The sequence below is a fragment of the Vicugna pacos genome, chromosome 28 (genome assembly GCF_048564905.1).
Source record: "Vicugna pacos chromosome 28, VicPac4, whole genome shotgun sequence".
NCBI classification, from domain to species: Eukaryota; Metazoa; Chordata; class Mammalia; order Artiodactyla; family Camelidae; genus Vicugna; species Vicugna pacos.
In genome coordinates this window covers 11,698,463-11,716,756 of record NC_133014.1, presented here as the reverse complement: position 1 = coordinate 11,716,756, position 18,294 = coordinate 11,698,463, and the positions used below count along the sequence as shown (strand labels likewise).

The following is an 18,294-nucleotide window of genomic DNA, read 5'->3' as shown; positions in this document are numbered from 1 at the left end:
ATGCTGAACTTCATAATCAAATAAACAACTGAGAATTCTCTTCAGATCAGGAGAGATTAAAAAATCAATACAATACTGTGGAAACCCAGGGGAGCCAACTCACAGCCACTGCACGTAGGACTCTCCATCCGTGCAGCCTTTTCTGGTCAGCAAACTCAGACTTCAGCCCAGCAATCCTACCCCTAGGAATCTGTCCCAGTGAGAGTGTCACACGGACACTCCATGACTAGGTACAGGCATAATCGCCTCATTATTGTTTATAATTGCAAAGCCCTAGGAGAAATTCAAACGTCCACCAACCGGCCATCAGTGGAACACAAGCAGCTGTGGACTCGTAGACAGGAAACCAAGTGTGTATCATCTCGTGTCACGAGTGACCAAAGCAGATACCTACAGACGTGTCTGTACATGCGGGCGATTTCTAGGAGCGCACCCAAGAAACTGAAAACAAGGATGCTCCTGGGGTCCAAAGGTGGGAGACGCCTTTTACTTCTCATCCTTTCGCGTTGTTCAAAATTTTAACCCCGCACATGTACAGCCTTAAGAATTAAATATAAAATAAACATGTACTCAGTAGGGTCCCATCAGATCTATTTGGAGGGGACTTTCAGGTTGTCTAGCCCAGTGGTTCCCACCCCTGTGGCTGGGCTGCATCAGGAGCACCTGGGGGCTTATTAAGATGCAGACGGTGTGCGGAGTCAGCATCTGGTTCCGTGGGCAGGGGCTCAGACGACACTGCTCAGGCCATTCGGAAACCCAGGCAGGAGAATGCAATGTGCAGTGGGCCAGTCACAGTGTACAATTCCCTGGAGAAATGGGGGCCTTACCAGTGTCAAGCACTGTCCTGGGGGCTGTTTCCCCCAAAGTGAACAGCTAGGTGAGACGGCAGGACGGTCTCAGGGAGCTTCCGCGTGGGTAAGAAGAGAGGCCTGATGAAATGACACAATCGCTGACACTAACTGTTTTACAGAAATAACTTACGCTCTTAACAACCCTACAGCGACAGGCACTATTATCACCCCCATTTTTATAGATGGGAAAACAGAGGAATGAAAAGTCACATAGCCAGAGAGGGGCTGAGCCAGGACTGAGCCCCAGCAGTCTAACTCTTAAGATTATAAACACAATGGAATGAAAAAGATGTGGACTCACCAGCATGGGAGGAAGGGGTGGGAGTGCACCTCTGGGTGTGGTGGTCAGAGTGGACCCCTCTCACACCCGAAAACCAGGAGACGCTCACAGCAAGCTCAAGGCAGCTGATGGAGAAGACAGGGGGTTGCACTCCAGGAACACGTTCAGTATTTTCTTAAAAAGCCTTCCCACCCTTGATTCTAACGTGAAGCCAAGCTGGAGGACCATTGGTAGGTGATTTCTCTCCCATGGGACACTCCAGAGCTGTTGTGACTGCTGGGTACCACTCAGGAGTCCAGCCTCTCTAGCCATCCCACCCACAGGGTCCAGCTGGCTCACAATTTGTCCAAGCTGCAGGACGGAGGAGGGGAAGATGCACATATCACTTTCGATTACAGCCCATTGGCTGGGATTTAGACAAAGGGCGATGCTTTATACAATGGAAGCTGGAAATGTTTTTTTTCCTTTTTTTTTTATGGCTTTTTATATATATTAATCTGATGATGCCCAGGACCTGTCAAGGATGGTAATTAATCAGGGAATAAATAGCACAGCCGTATTTGTGCTGTAGAACATTCTCTGTCATGTCACCATGAGTTGGTTCAAGATTAGAGGTGGGAGACCAGCCTGGGGATCCAGTGAGAGGTGATGGAGATCAGTGAATGCAACCTACTTAAACCAGAAGTTTCAAGAGATGCCTCACGTGGTCGATTTACTTTTCACTCACCTAGAGTTCGGACTGTCTGCCCATATACTGCTTCCAGGCCAGTCCTCCCTAAGCCCATGCTTGTCCAGATTTTGGAGAATCTGGAGGATGAGGTATAACCCCCTCCAGCACAGCCCTTCCCCTGAGGAGCTGCTCAGGAGATGTTAGTGGAATTAACCATGGCCCAATTGCTTTTGATCTTGTTGGTGGCCGCCCAGAATTCCAGTCTGCTCTCTGAGCAGTCAGACCAGGGCTGGGCTACAGGAGGAGTGTTGAAACAAATCTAAAACCTCCTCCACTCTATCTCAAACATTAATGTGCATATGAATCACTCGGGGTGGGTGATAAAATGTGGATTCTGCTCCAGCCGGTCTGGGTGGCTGAACCTGAGATTCTGCATTTCTGCCGATATTCCTGGTCTAGCAGCTCTACTCTGAGTGGCAAGGCCTATGGTTCTCAGCCTTGATTGCACCTGGGAGCTTTAAAAAAAATCCTAATGCCTGGGCCTCGCAAACAGGATGTGGGTTTATGGGGATGGCGTGTGGCCTGGATACCGGCATTTTAAAGGTCCCAGTTGTCTAATCTGCTGCCGAGATGGAGACGAAGTAGCTTTAAAAATCACCCAGGGAAAGAATATATATATATATATATATGCATATGTATAACTGAGTCCCTTGCTATACACTTGAAACTGACACAGAATTGTAGATTAACTATGCTTCAATCAAAAATAAATAAAGAAGTAAAAATATCACCCAGGGAGCTTTGATTCTTTAAATCTTGGAAAAGGCCCCAAAGAGATGTGCATTTTAGCCAGCACCCCCTGGAGATTCCACTGCAGGTGAAGAGTGCTCAGGCTGGAACCCTCCTCCCTCTCTCCTTCCTGAGATGCCCAAGGGCAGTGATGATCAGAACCAGATACAGCAGGACTGGCCCGCCAGGCTCATTCAGTAGCTGTATTACAGCAGGTAAGTCACTTTAAAAAACAAAACAAAACAACCCCCCCACAAAACCCCTTTATTTGCCTTTCCCACTAAGGTTAATGTATGTGTGGCTATTTCTGTTGAATGGATTCCGCAGGGTGAATTGTTGCATCAAGAGGAATCTACTTTGCCAATTTCGACAGACACTTGACTGAAAATTCATCGAAATGCATTCCAGGTTGCATTCCTATCCATGTGGACAATTCTTCTGATCACACTTGCGCCCACACAGGTAAATCTTGAAAATTCTCGCCGTCAAAGGGTGGGGAAAATGGGACCCGGTCGCGGCTTTCATTTGCATTTCCCTGATGAGCAGCGAAGTTGAGTTCTTTTCATTCATAGATGTAGCTGAAAAGATTTACAGTTCTCCTGGCTTGTCTGATTATACCTATTGAGGGGTAAACCCTAGACTTCGTAAGGCTGTTTCCTCCTCTATAAAATGGAGGCGATAATATCTCCCCAGGTTGTGAAGATTAGATGAGATTTCATGGATATACAATGCCTAGAAAAGGACGTGGTGTACGACAGGTGTTCCAGAAATGTTTGCCTTTGAAACTTGGGAAGGAGCCCATCCTCCTGCGGCCCAGATGGCCTGAGCCCTGGGCGGGTCCATTCAGCCCGAGGGAGAGAGGGCGTGGGTGGTAATTCACGTTGCGCGGTGGAGCGGCTCCTGCCGCGCAGCATCAGCGCCGCAGCTCGGCCCCACCGCGGAGATGCTCGCTGCCCAGCGCGCCCTCCGCCTGCAGCCGCCCCACAGAAGGACCGGCCACTGGACCGACTCGGTGACACCCAGTCAAACCCCAAGGCCCGCGGAGCCCCGGCCTTCCCTCGGTGTCTTGTCGCCCCCGCGTGGCCAGTTGGCGCTCTTCTTCCTCCCCCACCCGCCTCTGCACCAACTCTTCCTGGCGCCGCTCCCGGCTGCGCCCGAGCCAGACATCCGGCCCCGGGCCAGAGAGAGAATCGGTGCCTCATCCACGGATCTTTGATCTCCAAACCCTCTGGCCACTCTGCGCCCCGGCTCCCCGCGGAGTCAAACCTGGCAAGACTCGCAGGCTGCCCTGCTGACCCGCCCCTTAGGGTCAAAGTCCTCAAAGAAAGGGGGAATTCTCAGCGCCACCCCCCACCTGCCCGGCCCCACGGGGGCAGCCCCACAGCCCTCAGCTAACAAAGGACGTTACTTGATTACGTTAATAACCATACTTTGGTACTAGACTAACGAGTTATCAACAGTCGGCCTCTGGTCCTTGTCATATGTATATTCAATGTCTGAATTTTCGCAGAAACATTATAAAGTTCTATAAGCGGCATATTTTACTATGTGATCTTTCCTTCTCCCTTCACTTTTTGTTTCCTTCCTTTCTACTCTTTGAGGACCCGCTAGTAACAGCCAAGCGTTCTTTCTATACCTTTCCCCCATCGCATAATTGTAAATTTGCATATATGCACATACTTGTATGAGTCAACCCAAATTATGACACTTAAAACTCACAGTAACTCTGTGACAAATTATGCCCATTTTAGAGCTGAGGAAAACTGAGGTTATGGTTTCATGTTAAGCCTCTGTTTATTGAGTGCTTACTACTTGTGGAATTCTATGCTAAAGTTATGTATCTTATCCCTTAATCTTCACAACGTGTTGCTTGCTGTTGAGGAAACAGATTAGAGAGCTCAAGGAAAATCATAAACAAGTAAATGGTAATACAGCTGATTGTGATCCCAAATGTCTTGTCACCTGTCACTCCTCAAAAATGCCCTCTGGATTGAAGGGAATTCAGAGACGTTAAGAAGGTGGTGGGGCCATAAGTATTACAAACCTCCTGTCACATTACTGTAGTTATTTTACTAACCGTGTTGCTTCCTCACAGGTAAAACAGCAATGAAAGTATCCAAGGTGCAGAGGTCCAGGTCGAATTAAATGAGACCACGTTACATCCTTCTTAACTGTAGAGCAGGATACAAAGACGAGATCAATTAAAATATTGTAAATATGGTTTATTGGTTTCCTTTTTCTTGTTTTATGAATTTAGTATTATTAATCCTGAAAGTGGTGCATCTGTTGGAAGAGGTCAAACAAGAGTGAGGTGCAGATTGGAGTTAATAATCTCTTCCCCCAAATCCATGCCCCTAAGGTAACCAGTGTGGATACCTCTGAACTTTATGCCCATGAAAATATTATAACAGATAGAGCAGCCGTTCCATTTGGTTGCAGTCATATTATTCTCACACCTCTGCACCTAGCAGGTTTGTCACTTATCTGCTCGAGACATTTAATAATTCCATCTATGCTGCGGACTCATTTGCATAATATTCAGAATATATCTTCCTTTACTCAGCCATTGCCCTGATACTTCTTCAAAAGATCCAACTGGAAAGAGAACACCCTTTCCCCTTCATTATTTCTCAGTATCAAACCCTCTCAGCTGCCTCTGGGCAGGTTTGTGACCTTTCTGGAAACTGCAAATCTGACCCCCCACCCTCCACCCCGCTCCTCCTGGAGGCCCCTAAGCTCAGGGCCAGCAAGCTCTGTGCTGTCCCTGCTCCTCTTCCTGCCCCGATTGTTGAGCTGGAGGACGATCCCAGAGTTGCTGCCATGGTTTCTGGTGTGTTCTCTGGGGGCACTCTAAAAGCTCATGTCTTCAGGAGGCAGCAGAGAAGGGACCCCAACACCGCAGCAGCCCCTGAAGAAAGTCCTTCAAAACTCAGCACGAAAAGCAATGGCAGAGGAGCCTCCCCCGGGCTCCTGGGGGCCAGCACATCTTTAGTCGCTGGACCAGGATGTCTTTTGGCTCCCGGTGACCCGGCTCAGGCCCTCTGACCCCCCGCTGGATGAAAGCCTCTGTCTCCACCACCTCTCCCCTCAGTCAGCCTCCTCCTCATTTGCCACAGGGACCTGAAGTCCCATCCTGTCCTTCCTTGGCTCAGAAACTTTCAATGGCTTCCCATTTTCTCCAGAGAAAGCCCTATATATATATATTTCTTTTTAACCATAGAGACCTGGGAAATTAATCATTTTCAAAAGGCAACATCTGTCCCACACCTTCCTTCTTCTAGATTCTATGGAAGGTTCTGCACCCAAAATCCAGGAGCTATCATCTTCTTCTTTGTCTATGGTCACTTAATTCCAGCATCCTGGCCTTTCTGCTCTCGTTCTCATTCTTCCCCTTCCCCCCAGGCCTTTCACTGGGGTGGTTCCCCCTGCCTTTCCCCATCTTTTCTTAGTGCACTAGCTCAGGCAGGGGAGTCAGAGACGGAAGCGATTCTGCTGTTCCAAAGAACGGCGCTGAGCCAGGGATGTGGGATGCTGAAGCTGTTCGCAGTAGCCGGGCACATATTGCCCTAGGTTTATGGTTCTAAGCCATTGTCCACTTGAGGAGTTTAAAAGTTGCTCATGACAAAAGCATTGTGGGACAAAAGCATTATGGAAATTTTACCATATCTGGTACGTTTATGTCAGTCACACATGGACTCACTTGTTACGTGGTTCCCGTGATGTCTGGAGGAGGGGCATACCTTTACAGGTGCAAGAGTGTTTTCTATCTCAGCCCTCAGCTACAGCGCTCCCTCAACTTACGATGCGGTTGCATCCCTAGAAACACTTAAGTGGAAAATGCATTTAATACACCGAATCTACCGAGCATCATAGCTCAGCCTTGCCTACCTTAAACTTGCTCAGAACACTTACACTAGCCTACAGTTGGGCAAAATCACCTAACATAAAGACTGTTTTAAAATAAACTGTTGAATAGTTCATGTAATTTATTGAATACTGTCCTGAAAGTGAAAAACAGGATCTGCCCGAGTACAGAACTGTTTTAAGTTTATCATTATTTCACCCCTCGTGACTGCGTGGCTGACTTCTGCTGGCCAGCATCACTAGAGCGTATGTACCACATTTCGCTAGCCCGGGAAAAGATCAAAATTCAGAATTCGAACTACAATTTCTACCTAATACGTGTCACTTCCGCATCACCATAAAGTGGACGAACCATAGTGGAGCGCCTGTATTTACTTCTTGGGGAAAAGGGTGAAAGTGCGCCCCCTGGCGGCAGCTTCGGTAGTTGCAGGGATAGAATCTGGAGAGGGACGTCTGCTTTAACAGCGCCTCTCAAGTCTAGTTCTGGGAAGAGCGAACGTCCCCAGAGGGGGCCAGAAAACGCCCAGAGTTCCTGCTTAGCCCTTGACTGCTCCAGGAGTAAGACTGAGTCACTCTGCGGCTGGTGGTTGGACTGGAAAGTTGTTCTGTCTCCACTTCCTCGGAGGAAAAAAAATACATATATATATATATGTATTAAACAGCTTTTGATGTAAATGCACCCAGAGAAAAATCTCAGTAACAATCTGGAAAACAAAACAAAACAAAACAGCTCCAAACATCCTAAATGTCTGCTTTGCTGTTCTGCCAGGAGGCACAGAGCAGGGTAGGCAGAATTTCTCAGGGTCTTCCCGACCTCTGGACCAACACTCACTTCCCCGCCGTTGCTTTCCTGAAAGGGGGAAGCTGAAACCTGGAAGATGTGGTGTGCTTTCCCGGGCACAGCGTCTATAGGCTTGGTGCCCCTCCCCCGGTCCCACCCCGTCGAGTCCCTCCTGGCGGCGGGGGATGTAATGCCTTCCGGTGAAAGGCGGCAGGGGAGGTGGACCGAAGGGACAGGCAGCCGGCAGAGCCGTGTGGTGCTGAGTGTCCCAGCCCATTTCTCCTCTCATTTCAGTTAAACCCTAAGGTCGCATTCCTTTAGGAAACTTCCAGGATTTGAGACTCTTCTCTGTTTTTAGCATCAGGACTGTTCAATCATCTTTTCTCCTTCACTTTGCCAAGTATTTATGGCAGTGACCTGCGCATTTCTTTTCCAGCCTCGCTGGGCTCTTTCCTGAGGGCTGCAGTCGGTTGCACGTTCGTTATGTTCTCCAAACTCAGTTCAACAAATGTGTACCAGGCTTTACACTAGACGTTGGTGGGATTACAAGAAGGTGCGCCCCCACCTTCTGGGACCTTAGCTGTTAAGGGAGGTTGACTTGCACCAGAATCACTGGCTCCTCTGCAGTCTGACAATGTAAGTGTTATTAAGAACAAAGTGCTAAAGGAAGAGGCAAATACTGAGGATGGGGGCTCGAAAGATGTCAGAAAAGCAACAGCTTGAAGGGGGAGGTAGGGTTTGGAGTCAGGAGAAAGTGCCCTCTGGGTGAGATCACGAGGGACTCCTTTCTGGCTAAGACTGAGGAGTTGCTACCTCCTGCTGGCCCTGCCCCTAAATGTCCCAGGGCTGCTTTCCTATTGGTGGCCAGCAAAGGCACAGGCAGAATTAAAACCTGCTTATTACTATGTAAGGTATTTACAAATCTTAGACGGCTAAGTACACGGGAATATATAAAACCCCAACTAGGAATTGGAATTCGTGAGAATTGGTCCTGGTTCTGCTGATTGGCTTTGTGATCTCTGGCAAATCACAGCACCTTTCCGGACTTGAGTTTCAGCATGAGAAGAAAGGCAATGGTAGCAACTGTCGCAGGGTTATTATAATTATAATATTATAATGGCCAGCTCTCAGGGTGGTCACATGGTCTGCAGCTAGGAGTGGGTGTGCGGACTGGGAAGAAATCAACAGTCTCCCTCGCTGGGGTGAAGAGGAAAAGAGTGACTGAAACAGATGGACCAAAAGATGAAGAAGAAAGAGAGATGGGCTAGCCAGGGGCCAAGCAGAACCAGGAAGAAAAAGTTCAAGCCACATTGTGATGGGGAAGGGTACAGCTCAGTGGTAGAGTGTGTGCTTAGCATGCACGAGGTCCTGGGTTCAATTCCCCAGTACCTCCATTAAATGAATAAATAAATAATTGCCTCCCCCCACCAAAAAAAAATCATTAAAAAAAAAAGCCACATTGTGAAGTGAGAGTCTGGACAGAGCACACAAGTGTCTGTGGCATGTGAGCCCAGCTTACAAATCAAACTTTGTGCAGTGGATGCTATGTGTCTGTAAGATGGAAATGCACTGGATAAGGCTTGGGTCTACCAGGCAGCCCCACATCCCACATGCCTCCACGTGATACACGGTAGACACACTATGACAACAACACACAACTGGCATTGCCAGAGCCCTTGCTCAGCGAGGTCTCCCTTCCCGGACGGGGGGGAGGGACTCCTGATGGTCCCAGTCCGTGGCACAGAGTAGGAACCAAGCAAATGTCTCTGGATGATGAGTCCAGTGAATTCTGAAAAGGACTTGGAATTGTCAAGTCTTTGGTAACTGACACCTGTCTGGAATAGGTTAGGAATACGTTTTCTTGAGAGTTAGGGTTATGACTCTTCATAGACCTAGGATCTTGTTTTGTAAGTGAGAAAAACTACCATTTGGGGGCTGGTCCCACCTCCCAAATAAGAATCCACCATAAATCATTTTTTAAAGTTTTATTAAATCATTTAGACTTGAAAGAAGTCACAATAGTTAACACACTTCAGTGCGTTCTGTATACCACCAACCCAAATGGATTGAGTTCAGAATTTTTATAAATAAAAAATAAACATATTTACAGTGAAAAATAAAAACACGTTAGCAAGTTAGATGATTAAACTGTTCTCTATAATCAGTTTTGGGAAAGGACCAACCTACAGTATTACATTGAAGACACTTAAGATTTCATTAGGTTTAGAAAGTCCGGAATGGAAGATGTTAGTTGTAGTATATGATTCGTTTCTCACTACAGCTTTGTTCCTCCCCAATTCCTCCCCAGACCAGAGCGTTTGACCAATTTACACAAAAAGCTTCATTTTCCCTTTGTTGGAGGTAAAAGTACAAAAGCTCTTAAGCTCTTCCTAGAACCATCTAAGGAATAAAGCTATGGAATGCTACGAATGTCACTAGTAAACTAGCTATGGACTAGCTATGTCCAGTTTGTGCTATCCTGTCCTCCAAAATATTGTAGATTCCTAATTTACCCACCAGAGACAAAAATGGAGTCAGCTTTTTTGGAAATCAGTTACAAAATCACCACCATTATCTCTAGAAAGTGTGTTTCTAGAACAACATAGTTATCACGTGTAGGGCCTTTCATTTTTCTGTCCTATAAAAATATTTCCATTTTATAATTCTCTATACATCTTAGGGCATTGCTCCCACTTCCCCAGGCAAAACGTGAAGGCTGTGTGCTTGGCTAGCCAGTTTCAAGAGACCAACGAAGAAAAAGACCACATGTGATGTCGTGACAGCCCTCCCTTGAGTAGAGCAAAAATCGAGTTGGCTCCAGTTAGGTTAGAGCTCCAAAATCCAGTTTAAACGTTTAACTTAGAAAAAGCAGCCCAAAGCGAAATCGAGCAATGAACAAAATTTGCAGATTCACAATTTTGGAAAGCGACATTCCTTCGAAGCGGGCGATTCTGTGTCACCTGCTGGGGGTTTGAGTACAATTTAAGGCTAATTGCTTGGCAAAGGGCTGTGGGAGCTGCTGGAGTGTCTTGAATGTTTCGTTCCTGATGAGCTCAGGGAGCGAGACCTCTGTCTGAGCACCGTCTTTCCTGGAAACTCCAAGTCCTCAAATATAGCATTTTCAATGATGTTGGCAGCTTCAGGCCGTTCCGTGGGGCATGGGGAGAGCATGTCTTGTACCATCGCGTACTGAAATATAAAAATTGTTCTGTGATGAAAGGGCCAGGTTTAGACCACTAAACGCTCACCTAAGTCAGGAATCAGCAAAATTGTTCTGTGAATATTGCCAGCCAGTTTCTGACACAGCGCCTCAGCTCTGCAATTTCAGTACCAAAGAAGCCACAGATCATATAGAAACAGGTGGGCCTGGCTGTGTTCCCATAAAACTTTATTGCCAAAGACAGGCGGCAGGCTGATTTGGTCTGTGGGTGATGGCTTGGCCAACTCCTGCTCTAAATAAACATGGACCATCTAGGGGTAACTGGTTGTTTTCTAACATATAATAAAGGGTCTTAAATCACACCATTAAAACATAGACATAACTTGACTTTTAAAATAAATTCATCTGGCTAGGAGAGTGGATAGCTCCGTGATAGAGCATGTGCTTAGCATGCATGAGGTCCTGGGTTCAATCCCCAGTGCCTCCATTAAAATTTAAAAAAAAAAAAAAAAGCAAAAACAAACTTTAAAAAATGCTCTTTGGTTAAAACTCAATAAGAAATTTTTAATAAGATAAATTCATCTTATAACCATATGTGAATGTACAATTACCTCCATAAAGATTTCAGTTAAAAAAAATCATGCCAAAGATTAGTAGCTAACCCCCTTTTGTTGATTTTTTTTGAACCCCTTTAACACAACATAGATTCTTATGAACCCCCTGGGAATTGATTTATCAATTTTATAAAATATATAACAAAATATTTTTTTGTAAAATATATTTCATCTTAGATTAATGTATCTCCATATTATTATAAAGTTCATTTTTAATGCAACCCTTCATTGTACTTATAATATTGAAAGATAAATTAGACTTTTTCCAATTTGAGAATCAGCCACACAGTCTAATTTATTTCAACTTAATTTACTAAGAAAATTCAAGATGTATCAATGCATAAATTTTAAAATGATATGTCTTTGGACATATTATGAAATAAAAAAGAAACAAAAGCTGCAAGTAGTAACTTTAGAAGTTCATTACACGCAGTTTTCACCATCAAGACCAGCTTCATTTCCCCTTCCCGCTCTTCTGAGCCATTTACCATGTCACTCTGAGTGGTGTGACTTCAACACACAGAATCAGTGGAAATTAGTGACATTTTTCTTTTAAAGAAGCCAGTTTTTAAGATCACTCCCAAATTCACCAAGATAAAGAAATTAATGGCGTGATCATAATGGCAACTCGATTCCTGTGAGGGCGCCTTAGGAGTTCAGCCTTGTTGAAGAGCCAAGGTTGTTACAATTCACATAAATTTCCCAGACGGGATGTCACACAGCCTGGACCACAGAACACGAGGCCCAGGAGGGGGCTGAGCTCCAGTCTTAGGCTTTAACAAGTTGTGTGTTCTTGGGATCAGGTCCCTTTCCTCTCTAGGCCTTTGGTTTCCTCATCTGTAAAATAGGGAAACTGGTGAGCTAACTGCTAAGCTCACTGCTAAGGACCCTTCACGTTCTAAGGAAGATTCTAAAGAAAATAAAAGATGAGAATTATACAAACCTCACGAGGATATTTCTGAGTAAACAGTGGTGGAAATTTGAGATCTCTGACATCAGTTAAGATCTGAAAAGAAAGAAGAGTGTTACTTATCTTTAAATCTATTCTGATACGTGGATCTATTTAAACATAGATTTTTTTTTGGTACTCCAACAGAGTAGCTAAGAATTAAAGGTTGAATATTAAGCAGATGAAAAACTTACCAATAGCTTTTCCCGACTCGATAAACTACACAAAAGCGCTTCCTGAGCACAGATATACATGCCATCAAATCACCCAAATTTAGGGACTAATTCAGATATAATTATGTTTGGATTGTACATGATACTGACTCCTGGATTTTAACTGAAAATGGACTGACTTGTAGCAAAAATAGTTTAATCATTCATGAATACACGTTGTGTTCTTAAATGGATAACTTTTTCTATTAGTCGCTGATCTCTTTGTATTTGATGTGAAAAAACATAGTCTTTCTTCTTCTTTTTCTTCCTCTTTTGAGTGAAAAAAATCAAGTCAACCATGCTAAATTAGGAATTAAAAAAAAAATTTTTTTAATGGAGGTACTTGGAATTGAACCCTGGACCTCGTGCATGCTAAGCACACACTCTACCACTGAGCTATACACTCCCCTAAATTTGGAATTTTAAACTAAACATTTGAAAGTTCTTTGGGAAATTTTCACACAAATAATTACCCTCTTTATGTTCCAGCATCCTTACCTATAAAAAACAAGGATGACAGGGCCACCTTATACGATTGTTCTGAGGCTTAAGTGAGGTAATTCAGGCGAACTTAGCACAGTGCCTGATACTCCTTTTGCAATGATGACAAAAACCAGTTTTGAGAAATGAAATAAGGCAAATATGTCTTCACATTTCTTGAGAAATAAGTGGAAGTGTACTTAAACAAAAAATATGAAGTGGGTTGGCATTTGTTACTTCCCATTAAAAAAAATTAGAAACTTCGTTAGAAGAATCTACGCTGAAGGCCCCTGAAGGAACGGTTTCATCTGCTAATGGGAAGGTCGTATCAAAGTCAGTGCAGCTAAATGCTTGAGTCTGAACTCACAGAATTAATCTGTAATCACATAACACTCTTAAATCAAAGTTTTTGTTTTAAAACATAGAATTTAAAGGAGGCCTGGGCCATAATTCAATGGTGAAATAGTCTTTTCAACAGAAAGCCACAGACTGGAATAAATTGGTCACAATACACATACCTGGCCAAGGTCAAGGTCATCAAGAGAAACGCAGACTTCAACCACAGTCTGCTTCCATTAGACCCCTATTAGAATGGCTGAAAAGGTGAAGACTGAAAGCTCAGTGTTGGCCAGGATGTGGAGGACCTAGCACCCTCCTACACCGCTGGTAAGAGTATAGAATGAAACTTTCTTATAAAGTTAAGCCACTTACCACACCGCTTATCAATCCTGCCTAGTAACTACCCGAGACTAATGAAAACATGTGTCTACAAAGAGACTCGTTCACAAATGTTCACATCAACTTTATTCATAAATGTTTCTCAGTAGGTAAATGGACACATGATCTGTGGTCTACATACACTGGAACGTTATTTAATACAAAGGAAGGAACCACTGACACACTGAGCAATGAATGAATCTCAAAAACTTTACAGTGAGTCAAAGAAGGCAGACACAAAAGCGTATATACATGGATGACTCCATTTATATGAAACTTTAGATCAGACAGAAAGCAGATCAGTAGTTGCCTGGGATGGGTTGGGGGCTGGAAGGACAGGGGTTGACTGGGAAGGAAATAAGGAAACCTTTCAAGGTGATAGAAATGTTCTATATTTTGAACGTAGTGGTGGTTACATGGATGGATAAATCTGTCGAAACTTATAAAAATGTAAAAAGTGGGTCCATTGTATTGTATGTAAATTATATCTCAATAAAATTCATTAAAAAAAAAGAAAGACCTTGGCCAAATCATTGAATACCTTCATTTTACCTCTTTTACCTTCAGTAACAGAATCTCAGAGAGGTTCTGGCTAAATGTGGCAGATTTTCTACTACAGTTCCAGCAAACATTTTCACTGAAACAGCTGCAAAGGGATGTGCAATCTACGCGAAGTCTATAAGGATGAGTGCAGGGGAAGGAAGGATCAAATTTTTGAAAGAAGGGAAGCAGATGAGAGCACAGCAAATGTGCTGGCAGAACGGAGGAAGGCAATCAGGGAGCCCGCAGGGCTGATGCCGGCGGGGCGGGAACTGATGAGCTGAGCAGAGCCTGCAGGAGGTGGGGGTAGGGGTGGGGGTGAGGCTCAAGGCTGACGGCAGGAAAGGGCTCTGTGTGCAGTGACACATCCCCTCTAACACAGGAGGCTTGTTCTGCAGAGAAACTGCACCAAGGAATTCCAGACTTAGAGCTGAGGAGAGGGGAGAGGAGGTGCTGCGGGTGGGCAGGGAAGGCAGAAGGAGGAAGTGAAGACCTGCATGCTAAACAGCAAGACACTCTCCACATCCCACCCCTACCCTCTCTCAGGCAGGAGGATGAAAGCTTCCTTTCCGGAGCAAATGAGGAAAGGCCGACATGTGGGAGTTCTCCCCGCACGGACCAAGGAAAGAGCTCGATCGTAACCTTTACAGTGAAGTGCTCTCCGAGCTGCTATTTTCAAGCCCATTCTTAGAAATGAATGGACAGCTAAGGATCATCAGCACGCAAAACACACATGTACACATCATTAAAAAAACTTTGAGATGTTGGGAGGGAGGGAATAAGTGTGACTATAAAGGAGTGGCAAGAAGAAGTTTTTTTTGTGCTGATGGAACAGTTCTCTTCCTAGATTGCAGCGGTGGTTACACGAACCTCTATGTGAGATAAAATAACATGGAACTACATATATACATTGTACGAATGTCAGACTTATGTTGTGCTATAATTATGTAAGATGCAACCATTAGAAGAAAGTCAGAGCACATTATTTGGTCTAGCATGGAACAAGATTTGCGTAGCTTCATTTAATCAAAAAATTTTTACATAACTACAAGTTTTAGCAAATTTGTTCATTGAAATAAAATTCACACACATAGAAGTCACCATTTTAACCATTTTAAAGTGTATGTATGACACAGGGTTTTTTCCTTAATTCAAATTCTTAAAAAATTAAATATTTTTTAAATTATTTTTTCACTTTTGGGGGTGGTGGTAGTAATTAGGTTTATTTATTTTTAGAGATACGCGGGATTGAACCCAGGACCTCATGCATGCTAAGCATGCGCTCTACCACTTGAGCTATACCCTCCCTTCAGGGTTTTTTTATTCTATTTACAACGCTGTACAACCATCACCACTATCTAACTCCAGAACATTTTCCTCACCCAAAGAGCAATTTCATACTCATTAAGCAGTCACCCGCTACTTCCTTCCACCCCATCACCTGGCAACTACTAACCTACCTTGTCTCTATGGATTTGCCTATTCTGGACACTTCACGGAAATGGAATCATCCAATATGTGGCCGTTTATGTTCACTTCTTTCACTTAGTGTGATGTCTTCAAGTCTCACCTGTGTTGTAGCATGTATCAGTACTTCAGCCCTTTTCGTGGCTGAATAATATTCCACTGTGTGGTTATACCACATTTGTCTTGCCATTCACCAACTAATTGAATCTGGGTTGTTTCTACTTTCTGGCTATCATGAAGATGATACTATGAACATTTGTGTACAGGTTTTTGTGTGGACCTATGTTTTCATCTCTCTTGGGTATATACCTGGGAGCAGAACTGCTGGGTCATATGGTAATTCCATGTTTAACTTTTTGGGGAACCGTCAAACTGTTCCACAATGGCTGCACCATTTTACTTTCTACCAGCAATGTATGAAGGCTCTAATATCTCTGCATCCTCGCCAACACTTACTTCGTTTGGTTTTGTCTCATTATAGCCATCCTGGATGGTGTGGAGTGGTACCTCACTGTGATTTTGATTTGCATTTCCCTGATGAATAATGATGTCATGCCTATTGGCCATTTGTAATCTTCTTTGGAGAAAAATCTGTTCAAGTCCCATGCCCATTTTAAAATTAGCTTGTTTGTCTTTTTGTTGTTGAAGTTCTTTATATATTCTGGATACTAGAACCTCGTCAGATACATGATTCACAAACATTTTCTCTCACCCTGTGAGTTGTTCTTTCACTTCCTTGACAGAGTCCTTTGATTTACTTATAACTACATCAATTCTGATGCCATAGGACTCCAGATCCTTTACACATGTTGCACCTCTTTTATTTTCCTTTCTGGAAGCTTTTAGGGCATTTATCTCTGGTGTTTTGAAATTTAGCCATGTTGATTTTTAAATTATCTTTTTTCCTCCCCATTTATTGTATAGAACACTTGATAGGTCCTTTTGATTCTATGTGAGAACTATATCTCTTGTACCATGGCCAGGAGTCAGCAGGTAAGGTCTAAAACTGATAAATTAAGAAACGATGATATGGGACATAAACTTTGGAAATACAGATGTTAAGTACCAGGGCGATAGCTGGAAAAGTTGAGGGGGGTCACTTATGATGGGTGGGGAACAATGTGACAGAGGCCTACTTTTAAAAGACATTCAGGACTATCATCCTTAAAGGCCATGGTCATGAGTTATTTAGGGGTGGAGGGGGCAGACCTAATTCTGTCTAGTTTGCCCGCTTTTAAGTGTATGAGTCTGTGGCCACTTGTCCTTTGGAAAATTCTCTGATCAACCACCTTTACCAGCACTCCCTTATCTTACGGTTCCTCTAGCTTCGCACTTATTATAAATTTGTGTGTAAAATATTGCTGAGTTACGATGAATTGAAGCAAAACAAGGAACAAAGAATTCAACAATTTTTGAAGACTGAGCTTTTAAATGGAAGCAAATAGTTTACAAATCCTTGTTTCACTCACATGACCTCTTCTACTTGTAGTCTGCTGGTATCCAGAACACTAATCCCCCTTTTAAAATTCTTTCTTTTGTAAATTTAAGAGCTTTGTCTTTTTCTACCTTTTTTGGGGAGGGGAGAACTTACCCTGACCCTCTCCATCTGCGTGGCGAATGGGTAGAGCAATTCAAACAGAATGAGGCCCAAAGAAAAGATGTCCACTTTATGAGAGTAGTTGTTTCCATGAATCTGAAACCCCATATAAAGAAGAAATATTAGGACAAAATTATTGGAGGCAGGACAGTGGATGAAATGGCATTAGTGAATCCCAAAGCTGACCCAGTCACTTCTTGGTTTAAATGCAGTTGCATATGTAAAAATGTTAGCCAAGAGTTAATAACCTCTCTCCTCTTTTCTTCAACTCGCAGCAGCAAAGAGTAATTAAGCTACTCAGCATTACAGAAGGAAACCCAGGCATCGCTCTGAGATAGGCATCAGTAAGACAGGCCCAGGGGAAACCTGGAGCCTTGTAACGCTAAAAAAAAAAGTCTGTGGGAGCCAGGAAAAGCTGCTCCATTATCCCCAGGTGAAGTTTTTTCAAAGCGAGCACTATCTGAAGCAAATCTCTCGTTTCTAATCATCTTAGTCCTCACCTATTTTTATGAGAAAATCTTCATTACTCCAAACCACTAATCAACTGTGGTGAGGCCTCATTACTGCACCTAATTATGGACTTCTCTGCATTCTTGGTTGTTATTTTTTTCATGTGTGGAGTTCTTATTCTTCGCAACGAGATGATAAAGTCCTGGAGGGCAGGGAACTGCTCTTTTTGTATTCCTACCATCCAGCACTGGGCTCAGTGTGGAGCAGGCCCTCAATAAATACTTATTTGTTAAAATGAACCAATGAATTACAACCAAACTAGTCTATTAAACAAAGCCTCATTCAAATGAAAAGTGACCTCCTGGGACTCAGAAGAACCCTTTTATTTGGGAAAATGCTCCAGGCACATAACATTTGGCAAAGGCCAAAGCAGGGCGTCACTTTGGAGAATACTCATGGCGGCATCTCCTGGGGGAATCACAAGGTATCTGTCGGGGATGACACACTGTTCACAGCCTTCTCTCTAAACTGGACTTGAGATCTGTTTCCTTGACTCCTTCTGGGAGCCAGCCTGCCTCGCTGCTCACAGAATGTCAGGTGGAAAGTTCCAATGATTTTCCTCCCTTCCCTTCCCTCTTACTGGGGTTTGGGACATATTCAAAAAAAATGTGTTCAAAACAGAGCTTACAGGGTTACAGTGAAAAGGACACCTCAAACACTATCTGGAAAACATCAATACATCTTTTTTTAACCTCTTTTTTTTTTAAATTTAAATATAGTCAGTTACAATGTGTCAATTTCTGGTGTACAAAGGAGGCAAGAATACAGAACAGACAAAAGGCAGTCTCTTCAGCAAGTGGTGCTGGGAAAACT

At 43.8% G+C, this 18,294-nt stretch overlaps 1 protein-coding gene and 1 long non-coding RNA gene across 2 annotated transcripts in view; one reads left to right on the top strand and one right to left on the bottom strand.

Annotated features, from left to right (window-relative positions):
- Positions 1–290: 290 nt before the first annotated feature.
- On the top strand, positions 291–4,813 carry LOC140690107 (uncharacterized). The gene is made up of 4 exons (XR_012065285.1): positions 291–350; positions 2,726–2,805; positions 2,918–3,052; positions 4,686–4,813. It is a non-coding gene; the product is annotated as an uncharacterized lncRNA (long non-coding RNA).
- A 4,391-nt stretch (positions 4,814–9,204) lies between these two features.
- EIF2AK3 (eukaryotic translation initiation factor 2 alpha kinase 3) overlaps positions 9,205–18,294 on the bottom strand; it is a 61,366-nt gene continuing 52,276 nt past the window's right edge. Inside the window, exons 15-17 of the mRNA XM_006203818.3 lie at positions 16,966–17,067; positions 11,953–12,015; positions 9,205–10,424 (exon numbers count right to left, since the gene is read on the bottom strand). Of these exons, the coding sequence (XP_006203880.2) occupies positions 10,224–10,424; positions 11,953–12,015; positions 16,966–17,067 (366 nt within the window). The 3' untranslated portion in view covers positions 9,205–10,223. The remainder of the gene's footprint in view (positions 10,425–11,952; positions 12,016–16,965; positions 17,068–18,294) is intronic.